Consider the following 18,290-nt stretch of genomic DNA (forward strand, 5'->3'; position numbering starts at 1 on the left):
GGAAAAGCAACGGAAGAGTCCTGGGCGGAAGGAGGCTTCTGTATGCTAGTGAAAAAGAACAATCTGTGCCAACGGAAGGTTCTTCAACAACTGTGCTGCAAAACATGTACATTCCAAGGCTGAGCTGCCATCCTAGATTTCTTTGTTCCTGTAGACTTATAGATTACTCCATATTATTATTAAAAAGAAAAAAACAAGCAAAAAAAAAAGCAAGCCACCTCTCTCTTTCTTGCTCTCTTTTTCTCTCTCGCTCCAATTTGTGCAGGGAGATGGTGAACTGTTCTGTCAGAACTTAAATGGAAAAAGAAATAAACCTACAACAAGCCTACCTTTTATAACTGGGTGTTTCGTGCTAAACAGCCAGAACCACAGAGACAGTATTGTATGACCAAAGCATCTGATGCCAAAATTTGACGTTAAAGTAATGATCTGATTTCCTGCCCTGTTTTTGAAGGTCCGTTTTTGTTGTGGTTTTTTTTTCCCCTTTTGCATTTACTTGCTTCCCCCTTTGAGACGCCTAAAAATCCCTTTCAAAAACATCACAAGAGCAGACATAGATCAAAATGAAACAGAAAGCTCTTGCATCCATCATTTTTCATGCTTGAGTCCACTGTTGGGGGAAATGGCAGAAAACTGGACCTAAGGGCATTAAGAACATCCCACAGAGTTGTGTTCAGTGTCATTTGTCTTGGTTTTTCACAGCTGGCCATTGATACTTTCCACACATAATTTACTTCATGCATTATGTGCTGGTTTTGGCATTATGCCCACTTGATAAGTCTGCTCCACTGGTTTCATCCGATAGACTTGCTGCTACTGGCTTTTCCATGGTAGATTCAGTTATTTTACATACAGCTGGTCAAATGGGATTGCTCTGCATAGTCAAATTGGTGATGGACAGAATGCAAAGATTCACAGAATAGCTGAGACTGATCCAGCTCGCCCAAATCCAGAGTGTTCACTTGTAAACCCTGCACATGCTCTTGGTGCTATTCAGCCATTACCCCATAGCATTTTCTTAAGGTCATCAGAAATTCCATGTGTTGTAGTGGGAAGTGTTTTGGATATTATGAAGGAAATTTCTTCCTAGAGTCAAAAGTTTCTAAAAGGTCCTGTATTTTTTAAGAAATGGAATTTATTTAAATAATATTTAAGCCCGTGCCCAAGTTGGCAGGGTAACATTTTTCAATGGTGCTTATTAGAAGTGTTTTTCATCTTATCATTTTAAGAAAATAAAACTGGAAATGGAATATGGGCAGCATGATTGTACCTTCCTGGTTCTGTTCTTTCCCCACTCCTCTGTCTCTCTATAACCATGCTGATACACCTGTCCACGAATGTCAATGAGACCATCTGTTTTCCTAGAAATATATTCACTGGTTTTCTATGAGTCCCCAAACACATCCTGGAATCTAGCAGACTGACTTATGTGAATACTCTTTGGATCAGTGGTCAGAAATGAAGAAGCTTGATAGATCTTTTATAACTCTTGAGTTTCTCTATTTAGGAGAGCAGAGACTAATATCAAGTTTCTTCATGTTTCATATCAAAGCTCCATTGGTGACCTCATTTGCTTTGAGAGTGACCAGCCATCTTGCAGGCTTTAGGCTTCGGACAGCCTCACTTCCAAGATGAGAGGAGGAATGATATCGATATAGGTTATCCTGGGAAATGGATGCTAACTAAGGTCCCCATCCAAGAAGCAAGCTAGTAAAAAAGCCTAACTTGAACATTTGTATTGCAAGACATCAAAGTTAACATTTAACCCAAGGTAAATAATGAGTACAAAGTCTATTGACCCTTTTAATAGCACTGCAGTGATACTAAGTCATGTAATGATCCATATATAACTAGGGGATCAACTGATTTTGTTGAGTAATTTTTTTCTCTTCGTAACACTGCAGGCCCTTCTGACCTGAAGAAAGCAAGTTAGTCCTGGGTATGGCATGTAGAGTCTTATATTTAAAGTTGCAGTCTCTTAAGTGGACAAAAGTAAGTGAGAGCCTAAAGTAAGGCCAAGTAGATGGTGAAACCAGATCTGCCTGCAGAAGAATCTATTTAACTGAACCCGCCCATAATATTTGAGGCACAAAGTTACTATGAAGGGAAAAATAAAAATGATGTCTGTGTTCTTAGACAAATAACCATCAATCTGACAGTCAAAACCATTGGGGTCCACCAACATGTGCTCCATGTCTCACTGACCATGCAGGCACACATTGTGGAAATACTGGTTTAACTACTAGTGGTTACTGCCTCGTTTATCTACAGAATATTATTAACTAGAACATAATGCTTTCAAAGTTTAAGTTAATGTTATATATTATGTATAAATATATATATTCATAATGAGATATATGTAATGGATAGTACAAAGTTTGGAGACTTAACAAATACTCTAACCTAGAGCCAGAAGTCCTATTTTCTGTTTTCTTTTGTCTTTTCATTAGTGATCCATTGTTAAATCCAAATTCACTTTTACTGAAAAATACTGTACATGTGTAAAATGTTCAGTTGTTTTTTTGTAAAATATAGTAGAATGGTTGTAATTGATACTGGCCAAAATCAATGTTATTCCATATTTTATTTTTTCTATTAAATTAACCTAAGTTCCTGTTTATTTGATCTGTTCATAACCATGTGCAAATATCTCTGAAAGGGTGAGGGTCATGAGAAACTTCTGTTTCCATACAGAAGCTGAATATGGAAGAAAGGGTGGAGGTGAATGAAGCATATAAATAAGGTTGGGAAGAAAGGGTGAACAGAGGTGGGAACTGAAAAAAGGAGAATGTAACAGCAATAGAAGAAAGGAACAGTTTAGGTTTGGTCATGAATGACTGTTAAATCCCATTTTTAGTAAGCAGGTTGTGAAAAAATCTACAAAAGCTTGGTGCAGTTGCTACTGCATTGTACAGACGCAATGTCCAGTGAAAGAGCCATCTGGACCTGCTCTTTCCCTGGCTTCCCCCAGGGCATGGACTACCGCACACCTACCTGTGGGTGTATGAAAGGGTGGGGACCATGGTGCTGGGCACAAAGAGGTGGGGAGTGTGAAAGACGTTATAGAAGATGGCCTTGTTCAGTTGGCTGATATCCTGTGCATCATTATCAGTGGCTGTATCCCTGGATGCCTAGAAGATGACTTTGTCTAAAACTAGTCTCTAGTACATGCCACAGGGTAGAACTGTATAGTTAGCAAATAAACAACCATGGATCATAGACATTTGTGAACCCTGCTTGTGATGGTCACTAGCCCTGAAGGTTCAATGCCCTGCCTTTTGCAAAAAAGAAATGAGAAATCAACAGAAGTTACACACATATCGAGCTCTGATTAGGTTTAAAGATTTGGGGATACAAAAAGGTATAAGAAAGAGCTTCTGTTGCCATGAAGTCCCATTATAGAGATTGGGAGAAACTAATTTTATTGACCATTTACTATGTGCTGTACAATATGGGAATAGTGTGTGTGTGTGTGTGTGTGTGTGTGTAGATATATTGGGTTGGCCAAAAAGTTCATTCAAGTTTCCCCTAAGATGGTACAGAAAAACCTAGGAGAAACTAATTTTATTGACCATTTACTATGTGCTGTACAATATGGGAATACAGTGTGTGTGTGTGTGTGTGTGTGTGTGTGTGTGTGTGTGTGTGTGTGTGTGTGTGTGTGTGTGTGTGTGTGTGTGTGTGTGTGTGTGTGTGTGTGTGTGTGTGTGTGTGTGTGTGTGTGTGTGTGTGTGTGTGTGTGTGTGTGTATTGGGTTGGCCAAAAAGTTCATTCAAGTTTCCCCTAAGATGGTACAGAAAAACCTGAAAGAGCTTTTTGGCCAACCTAATAAATATACTCCTTTAAGTCTCACAAAAATTCTACAGCAGAAGTACATGTAGTATCCTCTATTTATAAACAAGAAAGCTGAGGCGTATGGACTTGAAGTAAATTGATTGGGATTGCATAACCAGACTCAGAATAATAAAAATAAAATTCAACAGTAAGACCAATAATCCTAAGGAGTGACTTCGAAATCTCAGATGAGTAAGTTAAGTTCAGACAGGTAGAAATCACTTTGAATTGGATTAGTCAGGGCGTCTCCTAGAGCAGTTTAGACTGGTATTGGATCTTGGAGGATGGCTGAGGTTTAACTAAGCAGATGGAACTAAAGCAGGAGGAGCATTACCAGCAAATCTGCTGCCCAAGAGTTGTTCAGGGAAGCAAGTCGATTGTTCTAATGGTTTTAACTAATTACCCCGTTCCTCAAAGAATAGTAGTTCAAGATGAGATGGATCAGTCAAGAAGAATCGATATTTTTACATTTTCCATAAGATGGATAGTGTGCCCATTCTTTTTAATTTCCATACCCATGGAAGACCTTGCTATTCATTAATATCCATCTGTGGACTGATCAGCACTCTCTCACCTTTCAGCCAATATTAGGGCTCCATCATCACGCTACGCATCTCTTCTGTCAGACTCTTCATTTCCACACAGCAGTCTACTCTTCATTTTGAGGAATTTGCAAACTAAGTGCTTCACACAGAAGGGAAAGTAACTGTTGTAGTAACTACTACATTAAAATTTCTCCATCAAGTGATCAACACTATAGGCGCATCTGAGTATGTAAGTATTTAACATCCCCCTCATGTAGAAAAAATATCACACAGCTAAAATGTAAGTGGGCATGCATTCTTAACTGATCATTCAGCTTCACACAAGCGGCAGTGGCAGACAGCAATTTGACAATTAGAGGAAACTGGAGGCAATTTTCTAATACAAAATGGGAGGGGAATACAAAGGTCAGCTGCAGTTCGACCTCACCTGTCCCAAGCTGGGCCTGGGCTCCAAACTCAGTATGTGTCGATGACAAAGTATAAACCGTTTCTCTTCCCTGGTTGATGTCCATTTCCAAACTTATTTTTGTTAAAACCTGTAATATCTGAAATTCTTGGCAGAATATTTTGGAGCCACTGACAAATTTAGCAAGGCATAGCCAAGATGGACTTAATTTCACTATGGCTCAATGGAGCAATTTGGCAATAGCATTGGGGCTATAAACCATAAAATCATGTATCCTCTTCATCATGAGAGGCAAAGATCTGGCCCAAAGTCAATTCTTGGGCAAGAAGGATACAGCTGCACAGCATCACTGAGTCTCCTAGGGCAAGTCTGCGACGTGGGAACGCCAGCTGTTCCTTCCTACCTTCTTCCTATAAGAGACTTAGCTTTAACTGTCTTATTGCTGAAGGATTTTCTTGCAAGATTTCTTCTCTAAAGGGCCATCATTGAGTCCCTCACCACAACAATTGTTGCAACTCGTGGCTTTTTCCAGGTCAGATGTCAGGCAACAAAAGATATTTTGCATCTCCACTTCTAGAAATTTCCAGAAACATTCCCTGAGGTCTGAATTTTAAGACACTTTTTAGAAAAGAATATACTATAAGAATACAGTGTTTTTAAGCTGGCAGAGTTTTACTAAAATGGCTTCATTTACTTTTGCCCCCACAAAAATCAGAGCGACCTACAGAAAATAACTTTCTGTTGCAAGATTCACAACTGTCAAGGGTATGGATTAAAATCAAGCCCAGAACATCAACTTTCTGTACAACACTGCCTCCCTTTTACGAGTGCCAAGGAGAAAATAAGTCCATATTAAATACATTGCAAGACAGGGGTTAACAGCCTTTTCCCAAGGGTGGATAGAAAGCACACTATATTCCTGGGCTGGGCTTTTTCTCCTTATTAATCCAAGTGAATTGCTTCTATAAACAAACTTTGAGTTTCTGTCTATATACCAAGCACTGAGGTCCTTCCTGCCCTCTTCAAGCTTATGGTCCAATGGTAAACAAACCAAAATACATGGTTATAATATGAAGCTACTGAAAGTCCTTTTTAAAAGCATCAAAATATTGCTGGGAGTCGAAAAGAGCAAGCACACTCACTTTACTAATTAAGGGTTAAATGTACCATGTCTCACATGATAAGCTTTCCAAGGGTATCCAAAAATAACATGAAACATTCAAAACAGATTTGCCTTTAAAATGTGCAAAATCAAATGATATTTTAATTAAATATCTACAAAATGCAACATATTAAACTAGTCAACTGCAGCTCAACACTTAAGGAATCACATAATTAATGTGGGACAAAGGTGAATTTTAACGTTTGATATAATGTGGTACTTGCAGAGACAGGAGAACCTAGGATCTGTTGGGTTTCTAATTTAATCCTGCAGAGGAGGGACAAATTCACTCCTCATGTAGGGGGAGGATATATTTATACATATTTCTGATGTCTTCCTTCAAGATTCCCACCTGTAGATCCAAATAGCTACCTGCCATTTCCCTTCAGATGGCTAACAGGCATCTCAAAATTAACATGTCCAAAATAGACTTTAGACTTGCCAATCCCCTAAACATTATCATAGACTGTCTCCCATCTCAGCATAGGGTATTAAAATACATCTAAAAAGCCATCCATCCACCAGTTGCTCAAACCTAAACCTTAGGATCTCTCTTTTTGCTGCCCTCAAACCCAATCCATTGGCAAGATGCCACTGGCCTCCATGATGTGTCTCTAAGTGACTCCTCCCCACTCTGTAGCTGTAATTCTGGATCAAAGCGCCATCCTCTCTACCCTGAACTACTGCCAGAGCCTCCTAACCAGGCTCTCTGGTTCTCCTCCCATCCATGCTCCACACAGATGGCAGAGTGCTATTATAAACACAAAATCTAATTTCGCCTCTCCCTATTCACTCAGAATAAAATCCGAACTCCTTACCTGAGACCTTTCTGATATCTTCTCATGCTCCCTTGTTCATCATATTCTAATCATACCAACCTTCTTTTTGTTCTCCAAACAAAACTAGCGTATTTGTGCATCCAGAACCCTGCTCTTCACATGGCTGATATCTTCTCATCCTACAGATCTTAGTTCAAAAACAGCTTTCTCAGAAGCAGCTCCTTCTCCCATTCACCCCACACCTGCCCACCTTTTTGGTATAGCACCACAAACATGACATTCTACAGTTCATTGACTTGTTTACTGTCAGTCTCTCCCTCAGCACCCCAGGAGCTGGGGTTTTTCCATCTTGTCCACAGTGGACAAGATGTCTAACACAGTGCCTTGAACAGTGTCTAACACAGTGCCTTGCTTAGTAAATATTTGTGGAATGAATGAATAAGAAGACTTCAGTGAGAAGTTACATTAGACATGAGTCTTGAAAGATAAGCAGGAATGTGTAAGTCAAAGAAGGTGAGGATGTTGGAGAAGGATTCTTGAGAGAGAGAACTGGTACAAAGGGACAAAACCATCAAAGGGCTTGTGGACTGAGAGGCAAACAGTGGGCAAGGTGAGCAAGTGAAGGAAGTGAATGGGAAGACCCCAGAGTTCAACTCACAAAGGGCTTAGGATGGGCTATCGCCCTTCTTCAACCTCTTTATTTTTTGAATCTTCAACTTTCTTTTCAGAGAGGCTAACTGGCTGACTTAAGGACCCCATGAAGTCAACTTGTGGCCTCCTGCCAACAAATGCAGGAAGCATTCATTCAGACAGAATGCTGAGGAGGCTGTATTTGCTTCAGTACCCAAGGGATTGATGGCTGCATTGAGCCAACTAAATCAAAGGACAGGGTACTAAGCAGAGCTCAACTATCAGATTAGCTCACATGAGAGGAGGCAGCACATAGCTTCTCTTCCCTGGGATGTCCATGACTAGAGAAGAAATCTGGCAAAGCCTGTTTGCAAGACTAAGGGATAAGGACTGGCTCTGAATCTTCTTTTCCTTCAAAAAGAAAAAAACCCCTCATCCTCTAAACTGTCATTACCAGAGAAGAGTAAAAGGAAAGAATTAACAATATGTGAGGAACTACCCTTCAGAACAACAGAAAGAGTAACTCCCACACATGGAATGCTTCCTATGTACTAAGCACTGTGCTCAATTCTTTACATGAGCTATCTCATTCAATATTGCCAATAGCCTGATTTTATTCTCTCTGCAAATGAGAATACAGATGAGGTAAATGCTTTAAGCACCCCAGTGGTGTAACAGAAGATCTGGGATTAATTTAAATCCAGACCATCTGATATCAAAGTCTCCAAGAAAAATATAAGAGCCAAGGAAGTTGTCTGTCGAAGCAAGCTTCAGGCTGTGATCATGAAGCTTACATCAGGATTATATAGGTCACCTGACAATGTCTGGCCCAAGGTCCATGCTGTCTCTTGTGAATAGAGCAATCTCTACCCAGGACTACTGAGCACGTCCACATAGTGTTTTGTGGGATCACACTAGGAGTGTATTTCAATATCACTATGAGAATTAGTAGTGACCAATGGGTCATGTAGGCAAAGGAAATCAGATAGGACCTAAAGGAAATGAGGCAGTGATTAATAAGAAATGAGCACGTCATGTTCCTTTCATGCTAATTTCTCCTTGTCTTGGAAGTCATTTGCATTCTCTAGCCTCAATGAAATGAGGAAGAAACAGAACAGAGATACAGGGAACACAGAAACATTACAGTGCTGAAAACCATAAAAAAATACAAATTAAAAAAAAAATACAAATTCCATAAGCTCCTTTGACAAATCCATTAAAACAAATTCTTTCCAGGTGAGATTCAATAGGATTTTCTTGACACAAATCCATAACTGTTGCAACATAATAAAATCTAAACTATCAAGAAAATGTAAGTTTTGTTATGTACAGAAATGTAATTTTTAACTGACTTGTATCACTAGAAGCAAGGAGAGATAAGAAAGCCTTCCTCAGCAATAAATGCAAAGAAATAGTGAAAACAATAGAATGGGAAAGACTAGAGATCTCTTCAAGAAAATTAGAGATCCAAAGGGAACTTTTCATGCAAAGATGGGCACGATAAAGGACAGAAATGGTATGGACCTAACAGAAGCAGAAGATATTAAGAAGAGGTGGCAAGAATACACAGAACTATACAAAAAAGATCTTCACAACCCAGATAATCATGATGGTGTGATCACTCACCTAGAGCCAGACATCCTGGAATGTGAACTCAAGTGGGCCTTTGGAAGCATCACTACAAACAAAGCTAGTGGAGGTGATGGAATACCACTTGAGCTATTTCAAATCCTGAAAGATGATGCTGTGAAAGTGCTACACTCAATATGCCAGCAAATTTGGAAAACTCAGCAGTGGGCACAGGACTGGTAAAGGTCAGTTTTCATTCCAATCCCAAAGAAAGGCAATCTCAAAGAATGGTCAAACTACTGTACAATTGCACTCATCTCACACACTAAGAAAGTAATCCTCAAAATTCTCCAAGCCAGGCTTCAACAGTACATGAACCGTGAAATTCCAGATGTTCAAGTTGGGTTTAGAAAAGGCAGAGGAACCAGAGATCAAATTGCCAAAATCCGCTGGATCATAGAAAAAGCAAGAGTTCCAGAAAAACATCTTCTTCTGCTTTACTGACTATGCCAAAACCTTTGACTGTGTGGATCACAACAAACTGTGGAAAATTCTTCAAGAGATGGGAATACCAGACCACCTGACCTGCCTCCTGAGAAATCTGTATGCAGGTCAGGAAGCAACAGTTAGAACTGGCCATGGAACAACAGACTGGTTCCAAATACGTCAAGGCTGTATATTGTCAGCCTGCTTATTCAACTTATATGCAGAGTACATCATGAGAAACGCTGGGCTGGATGAAGCACAAGCTGTAATCAAGACTTTTCCAGGAGAAATATCAATAACCTCAGATATGCAGATGACACCATGCTTATAACAGAAAGTGAAGACAGAAAGAGCCTCTTGATGAAAGTGAAAGAGGAGAGTGAAAATGTTGGCTTAAAACTCAACATTCAGAAAACTAAGATCATGGCATCCAATCCCATCACTTCATGGCAAATAGATGGGGCAAACAGTGGAAACAGTGACAGACTTTATTTTGGGGGGCTCCAAAATCACTGCAGATGGTGACTGCAGCCATGAAATTAAAAGACGCTTGCTCCTTGGAAGAAAAGTTATGACCAACCTAGATGGCACATTAAATAGCAGAGACATTACTTTGCCAACAAAGGTCCATCTAGTCAAAGCTATGGTTTTTCCAGTGGTCATGTATGGATGTGAGAGTTGGACTATAAAGAAAGCTGAGCACAGAAGAATTGATGCTTTTGAACTGTGGTTTTGGAGAAGACTCTTGAGAGTCCCTTGGACTGCAAGGAGATCCAACTAGTCCATCCTAAAGGAGATCAGTCCTGGGTGTTCATTGGAAGGACTGATGGTAAAGCTGAAACTCCAATACTTTGGCCACCTGATGTGAAGAACTGACTCACTGGAAAAGACCCTGATGCTGGGAAAGATTAAAAGCGGGAGAAGGGGACGATAGAGGATAAGATGGTTGGATGGCATCACTGACTCGATGGACATGAGTTTCAGTATACTTCAGGAGCTGGTGATGGACAGGGAGGCCTGGTGTGCTGCAGTCCATGGGGTTGCAAAGAGTCAGACATGACTGAGTGACTGAACAGAACTGAACTGAGTCATCTTGATCATCTTCCCTTGACCAGTCCCATATCTGATCCGTCAGCAAGTCAAGACAGTTCTACCTCGAAAATATATATATATATGGATCCATTTTCTGTCCTTCAATCTGGGTCAAGCTGCTCCCACCTCCTTACTGAATGCACCGCTCATGTCCACACTCCACATGTCCTCATCTTCTCCCTCTAATCTCTACACAGAATAGATTCGGCCAGAGTGCTATTTCTCAAAATTCAAAGCTCACATGTGACTCAACTGTTTAAACCCCTCCATGGCTTCCCATTTCACCTAAGATACAGCTGAAATTCCTTTCCACGGTCATCAGGCTGTGGTCAATCTGACCACCCCACGTCTCTAAACTCATCTCGTGCCATTCTCTCCCTCACTTCACATTTTGCAGCAACACTAACTTTCCCTGACTCCTCTCCTCTGCTTTGACCCTGTAACTTTCCCATATGACATCCCCCCTACTCTAATACTATTCCATCCCTAATTATCTACACCCAGCTAAATCTTATTATCTGGATCTCAGTTTAAATGACACTTCATTTCCTGATCCTTACAGACAAGATTAGATCTCTCTACTATAGGTTTCATGGAAGCCTCTACTTTCATATCAATTATACTATTAATATATATTTAGTTGTAGGACTATTTGATGTATGTATCCTCAGTACAAAGTTTGTTCCACGGGGACAAAGTCTGTAAATGTCTTACATCTCACGTGTTAGTGTTCGTTGCTCAGTCATGTCCAACTCTTCGTGACTCCATGGACTGTAGCCTGCCAGGCTTCTCTGTCCATGGAATTCTCCAGGCAAGAATATTGGAGTGGGGTGCCATTTCCTTCTCCAGGGGGTCTTTCCAACCAAGGGATTGAAACAGTGCAGGCAGATTCTTTACCACCTGAGCTATGAGGGAAGCTTACATTCTCATGACTCTAGCAAAATGTGTCTCATAGATAATTTGATAACTCTTTGATCAGTAGATAAGTTAATAAATGAATAATTAAGTAAATAACTGAATAAATGACAGGGAAGAAATAGCCCTGGCCCAGACATCAGTACAACTAAATTCTAATCTTGATTCCATATAATTTGAGTATAGCCCCTTATGTGTCCACCTCAGTTTCCACTGAAATGTGTCCATGCATCTACAGCATCATACCTATGAACCTTTTAAGCCCATGTATTCAATGTAAGGGAAAATCCGAGTGATAGAGATTCTATCACTAGCCCTAAAACATACCACATACCAAACCTTTATCAAAAACTCACTAAACCTAATGTTTTAGGATCTTACCACTCAAAGTGTACAGCGGTTAGTTAGTGTGATGGCAGAGTTATAAAGTGTCTCCCCAAAATTACCACCCATTCATTGCTGTCAAGAGATTTTACAGATGGAATACTATCAACTGACTTTAAAATATGGTGATTATTCCTGAATTATCCATATGGGCCCAAGGTATACATCAGAGGGATGCAGTAGAAGGAGGCAGAGAAGGCATAAGGCAGAAGAGGGGATCACAGAGAGAGATTCAAGACAAGAGAAGGATTTGACCCACAGTAACTGGCTTTGAAGAAGCAGGAAGGGGGCCATGAGCCAAGAAATGCATGCAGTCTGTAGAAACTGAGAACTATCCCCAACTTATAGGTTGGTAAGTGAACAGAGACCTCGGTTCTGAACTTCTGTCATCAAACTGAATAAACTTGGAGAAGATGCATTCCCAGAGCCTCCAGAAAGAATGTAGCCTATGACACATTAATTCCAAGCTTGTAAAACCAGGAGCAGAGAAGCAGCTGAGCCATACTAAAACCAGACTGCTAACCTACAGAATGGTGAGAAGATAAATGTTTTGTTGAGCCACAAAAGTAATGGTTACTTGTTACAGCAGCAATGGAAACTAATACATATTAGCTTATTTTCATAACTGTGACTTGAAGAGCAGGCTTCTAATTAAATACATATGTAAGGACCTACTATAATCTTCTGAAGAGATGAAAAGTGGGTGCTATCTTTTCACTTTCCCTCTGCCATGCTACAAAGCATCAGTATCTCCCCAAGCAGAGCTTTTATGTCTGGTTCCCCAGTTTTCGTGGCTGCAACCCAGGGGACACCTCTTGATTACCTAGCTCTGGGGGCCAGCAAAGCTTGTATTCCTGGGTCCTGTGGAATTGCAACCAACAGTTTGTGGCTGACCACCATCTCAAGGGAACCTGTGCAGAGAGAAGACTAAAACGCACCCACAGTCTCTTTGTGAAAGAAGCCTATATGCTTGCTCGGAGCTTTGGGCCTGCGAGCAGACTTCTGGTTTGGCACCCTCTAGAGTTCTACTAAAATGCACTCCTGAGACAGAAGCCAGTGGGTGACATCTTTGCATTCCCCTTCCATCTTACTTCAGGTGGCTGGTATCTCCCAGAAAGGATCTTGTACACTTGTCTAGCACCCTGATTTTTGTGACTACCTCGCAGGGGACACTTCTAGATCACCTGGCTCTGGCAGCCAGCAGGATTTACACTTGTGGTCTCACAGAACTCTATGTGTTTTTATACTTTAAAAGCTGCTGTCTGATGATCTGGCTTCCAATCAACCTGAATCTAGGTGCTGACTGAGATGTTCCCCTCTGCGACACTGAAAGTTTTTAGCATAGTTCAACTACTGGGACCCACTAAAATAAAATCATGAAGATTTGAGAAACAGCCAAGATCTAAGCCAGGGTTGAATGACAAGGTTCATCCCCTCTACAAAGTTACTCCTTCAAGACTGGGGAAAGTGGCTGTTTAATCTTGTGCATAGAAACTGACACAGAGAGTCAAGGAAAATGAAAAAAAGAGGAAAAGGTTCCAAATGAAAGAACAAGGAATAAACCTCAGAAAAAGTCCTTAATGAGATGGAGGTAAATGATTTACCTGATAAAGAGTTCAAAATAATGGTCATAAATATGCTCACTAAACTTGGAGGAAAATGGATGTACAGTGAGAACTTAAAGAAAGAAAGCATAAGACTACCAAACACAAGTCATGGAGCTGAAGAATACAACTTAACTGAAAAATACAAAAGAGGGGGTATAACAGCAGACATGATGGAGCAGGAGAAAGGGCCAGTGCGCTCAAAGACAGGGACTCATCCAAACAGAGAATCAAAAAAAGAAAGAGGGCAAAAAAAAGTGAAGATAGTTTAAAAGACCCATGAGACACCATCAAGCTGATCACTATTCACATTATAGGGGCCCCAGGAGGAGAAAAGAAAGAGAAAAAAGAGCAGAATATGTATTTGCGGAAATAATGACTGAAAACTCCTGTAACCTGGGGAAAGAGACATTCAGATCTAGGAAGTCCAGAAAGTTCCAATCCAGATGAATCCAAAGAGACACCTACACCAAAATACATGAAACTTAAAGTATCAAAAGTTAAAGACAAGGAGATGATCTTAAAAGCAGCAAGAAAAAACAGCTTGTTATATAAAGGGAATCCCTATAAGATCATCAGCAGCTTCTTAGAAACTTTGTGGACCAGAAGAGACTGGCATGTAGTCAAAGTCCTGAAAGAAAAAAACTTCCAATCAAAAATACTCTATCCAGAAAAGCTGTCATTCAGAATTGAAGGAGAGTTTTCCAGACAACATAAAGGAGTTGATCACCTCTACACTGGCCTTATAAGAAGTGTTAAAGGGACTTCTTTAGGCTGAAAAGAAAGAGTAGTAGCTAGTAACAGGTAAACCTAACCTCACTGGTAAAGATAAATACACAATAAAATTTAGAACAATCAACTGTTGTAAAGATGATGAATTAATCACTTATAAAGTTAGTAAGAAGGCTAAAAGACAAAAGTAAAAAAAAAAATCTATAAAATAGTAAAGGGATACACAGGATAAACAGATGTAAATTTTGACATCAAAACAAATCATTGGGAGGGAGTAAAAGTGTAAAACTTTAGAATGCATTAAAATGTAAGTTATTATCTATTTAAAATAGACAGTTATAAGTATAACTTGAGGCTTCCCTGGTGGCTCAGTTGGTAAAGAATCTGCCTGCAATGCAGGAGACCCAGGTTGGATCCCTGGGTCAGGAAGATCCCCTGGAGAAGGAAATGGCAACCCACTCTAGTCCACCCTTGCCTGGAGAACTCCATGGACAGAGGAGCTGGGCAGGTTATAGTCCATGGGATCGCAAAGAGTCAGACACGACAGCATGACTTTCACTTTTTCACTTTCATAAGTATAACTTATCATAGATAAGTTTCATGGCAGCCACCATGAAAGCAAAAATCTATAGCAGTTCACAAAAGATTTAAAATATCAAAAAAGGAAGGTAACCATACCACTACTGAAAATCATCAAATTACAAAGAGAGCAAAAGAAGAAACAGAGAAACTACGAAAGAGCCAAAAAACAACTAACAGAATTGCAAAAGTACATACCTATCAATAATTACTTTAAATGTATGTGGACTAAATTCTATCAAAAGACAGAATGACTGAATGGATTTTAAAAACTGAGACCCATCTATACTCTGCCTATATGAGACTCCCCTCAGTTGTAAAAGTGCACAAAGACTGAAAGTGAAGAAATTGAAAAAGATATTCTATGCAAATAGAAACCAAAGAAAGCCAGGGTAGCTATACTTGAGACTAAATGGACTCTTTTTTTTTTTTTTTTTTTGGCCATGCAACATGGCATGCAGGATCTTAGTTCCCTGACCAGAATTGAACCTAGGCCCCTCACCACTGGACTGTGAGGGAATTCACAAGATTAAACAGACTGCAAAACAAAGAATATAATAAGAGACAAAGATGAGCATTGCATAATAACAAAGGGATTAATCCAACAAGAGGATATATCATTTTAAATATTTATGCATCCAACACAGGAACACCTAAATATACAGAGCAAATATTAAAAATCTAAAGAGAGAAAGTAGACAGTAACACAATAATAGTATGGGACTTTGACACCTCACTTATATCAATGTACAGGTCATCCAGACAGGAAAACAATAAGGAAACACTGGCATTAAACACCACATTAGGCCAGATGGACTTAACAGATACACAGAACACTTCATAACAGATACACAGAACATTTCATCAAAAACAAAACAAAACCCAGAATACACATTCCTCTCAAGCACACATGGAAGATTCCCCAGGACACATCATGTGGTAGGCCACAAAATTAGTCTTAAATAATTAAGACTGAAATCATATCAACTATTATTTTCAATCACAATGGTATAAAACTAGAAACCAATTATAAGAAGAAAACTGGAAAATTTACAAATATATAGAGATTGAACAACATGCTGCTGAAAATCAATGGGTCAAAAAAGAAAGCAAGAGAGAAATTTTTAAAAATACCTTGAGACAAATGAAAATGGAAACACAACATACCAAAATTTATGGGATGCCATAAAAGCAGTTCTTGGAAAGTTGTTCATAATGATAAATGCCTTCATCAAGAAACAAAAATCTCAAATGACCTAACTTTACACCTCAAGGCACTAAGAAGAACAAACAAAGCCCAAAGTTAATGAAGGAAGAAAACAAAGATCCAAGCAGAAATAAATGAAATAGAAACTAAAAGTACAGTGAAAAGGACCAATAAGAGCTTTTAAAAAAAAAAGACTTTTAGACTCGCCAAGGAAAAGGGAGGACTCAACATCAGAAATTAAAGAAGGTCTTAAAACTAATATCACAGACATACAGAGAACAATAAGAGACAATTGTAAACAATTACGTGCCAACAAATTGGACAACCTAGAAGAAATGGATAACTTTCTGGAAACACACAGCCTACCATTACCAAATCATGAAGAAACAGAAAACATGAGACCAGTTACTATTAAAGAGACTGAGTCAGTAATCAAAAACCTTCCTACAAAGAAAACTCTAGGACCATATGACTTCACTGGTGAATTCTAATAAACATTAAAAGAAAAATTAATACAATACTCCTCAAACACTTCCAAAAAAATAGAAAAAGAGGGAACGCTTCCAAATTAATTTTATGAGACCAGCATCACCCTGATACCAAAACCAGACAAGGATATCACAAGAAAAGAAAATTACAGGCTAATATTCCTAGCCTGTAGATGCAAAGGTCCTCAATAAAATATCAGCAAACTGAACTCAATAATACATTGAAAGGATAACGCACCATGATCAAGAAAGATTTATTCCAGGAATGCAAAGATGCATCAACATCCTCAAATCTATCAATTTGAGTCACTGCATCAACAAAGTGAAAGTTTCTCAGTCGTGTCCGACTCTTTGCGACCCCAAGGACTATACAATCCAAGGAATTCTCTAGGCCAGAATATTGGAGTGGGTAGTCTTTCCCTTCTCTAGGGGATCTTCCCAACCCAGGTCTCCTGCATCGCAGGCACATTCTTTACCAGCTGAGCCACAAGCGGAGCCCAAGAATAGTGGAGTGGGTAGCCTTTCTCTTCTCCAGCGGATCTTCCTGACCCAGGAATCAAACCAGGGTCTCCTGCATTGCAAGCAGATTCTTTACCAACTGAGCTATCAGGGAAGCCCTAACACAGTGAAAGATAAAAATCATATGATCATCTTGATAGATTCAGAAAAAGCTTCTGACAAAATCCAATATCCATTTATGATTTTTCCAAAACTCTCCAAAAAGCAGGTACAGAGAGAATGCACCTCAGCATTATAAGACCACATACGACAAGCCCGTAGCTACCATCATACACAATGATGAAAGTTGAAAGAATTTCCTCTAAGACTGGGATGCCCACTCTTGCCACATAGCACTGGAAATTCTAGCCAGAGAATCAGGCAATAAAAAAGAGTAAAAAGCATTCAAATTGGAAAGGAAGAAGTAAAACTGTCACTATTTGCAGATGGTGTATATAGAAAACCCTAAAGACTCTATCAAAAAATGGTTAAAACTAACAAGAAAATTTAGTAAAGTTGCAAGATACAAAATCAATATACAAAAATATGTTCCATCTCTTCAATAATGAACAATCAGAAAGAGAAACAGAAAATAATCCCATTTACAACTGGATCAAAAAGAATAAAATGTTTAGTAATAAATTTAACCAAGGATATGGGAGACCTATACCCTGAAAACTCATGGAAAAGAAATTGAAGAAGACTAGTAAATGGAAAGATATTCAGTATCATGAAAAAACTAATTATTTTTTAAATGTCTATACTAACCAAAGCAATCTACAAATTCAAGGCAATCCCCAAAGTTACAATAGCAATTTTCACAGAAACAGAGCAAACAATCCTAAAATTTGTAGGAACCACCAAAGACCCCAACTAGTCAAAGGAATCTTGAGAAACAACAACAAAGCTAGATGCATATCATTCTCTCATTTCAAATTATATTACAAAACTTAATAATCAAAACAGTATGGTGGTATCGGCATAAAAACAGATCAATGGAACAGAACAGAGAGCTTAAAACTAGACCCATTCATATATGGTCAACTATAACAAAGAAGCCAAGGATATACAACAGTCTTTTCAAGTGATGGTTTGGGTAAACTGGGCTACACAAAAGAATGAAACTGGACCACTATCTAATATGATACACAAACCTCACTTAAAATGTATAGAAGAATTGAACATAAGAAATGAAACCATAAAACTACCAGAAGAAAGCATAGGTGGTAAGCTCCTTGTCATCTGCCTTGGTGATAATTTTTTAGTCAGGTAGCAAAAACAAGTGGAACTACATCAAACTAAATAGATCTGCATGGCTAAGAAAACCATCAACAAAATAAAAAAAGAACCTTCTGCAAAATCATATATGTGATAGGCAGT

General features: G+C 39.1%; 1 protein-coding gene across 3 annotated transcripts in view; it reads left to right on the plus strand.

Annotated features, from left to right (window-relative positions):
* The window catches only part of PCSK5 (proprotein convertase subtilisin/kexin type 5), a 495,662-nt gene that overhangs the window by 347,154 nt on the left and 130,218 nt on the right, over nt 1-18,290 (plus strand). The window contains exon 21 of one of the 3 annotated variants that reach the window (XM_043891233.1): nt 8-333. The exons of the other annotated variants lie outside the window; for them this stretch is intronic. Within the exon in view, the coding sequence (XP_043747168.1) occupies nt 8-123 (116 nt within the window). The 3' untranslated portion in view covers nt 124-333. Of the gene's footprint in view, nt 1-7; nt 334-18,290 lie in introns of those variants that run through there. 3 annotated transcript variants of the gene reach the window in all.

Source organism: Cervus elaphus, chromosome 29 (assembly GCF_910594005.1).
Source record: "Cervus elaphus chromosome 29, mCerEla1.1, whole genome shotgun sequence".
Classification (NCBI taxonomy): Eukaryota; Metazoa; Chordata; class Mammalia; order Artiodactyla; family Cervidae; genus Cervus; species Cervus elaphus.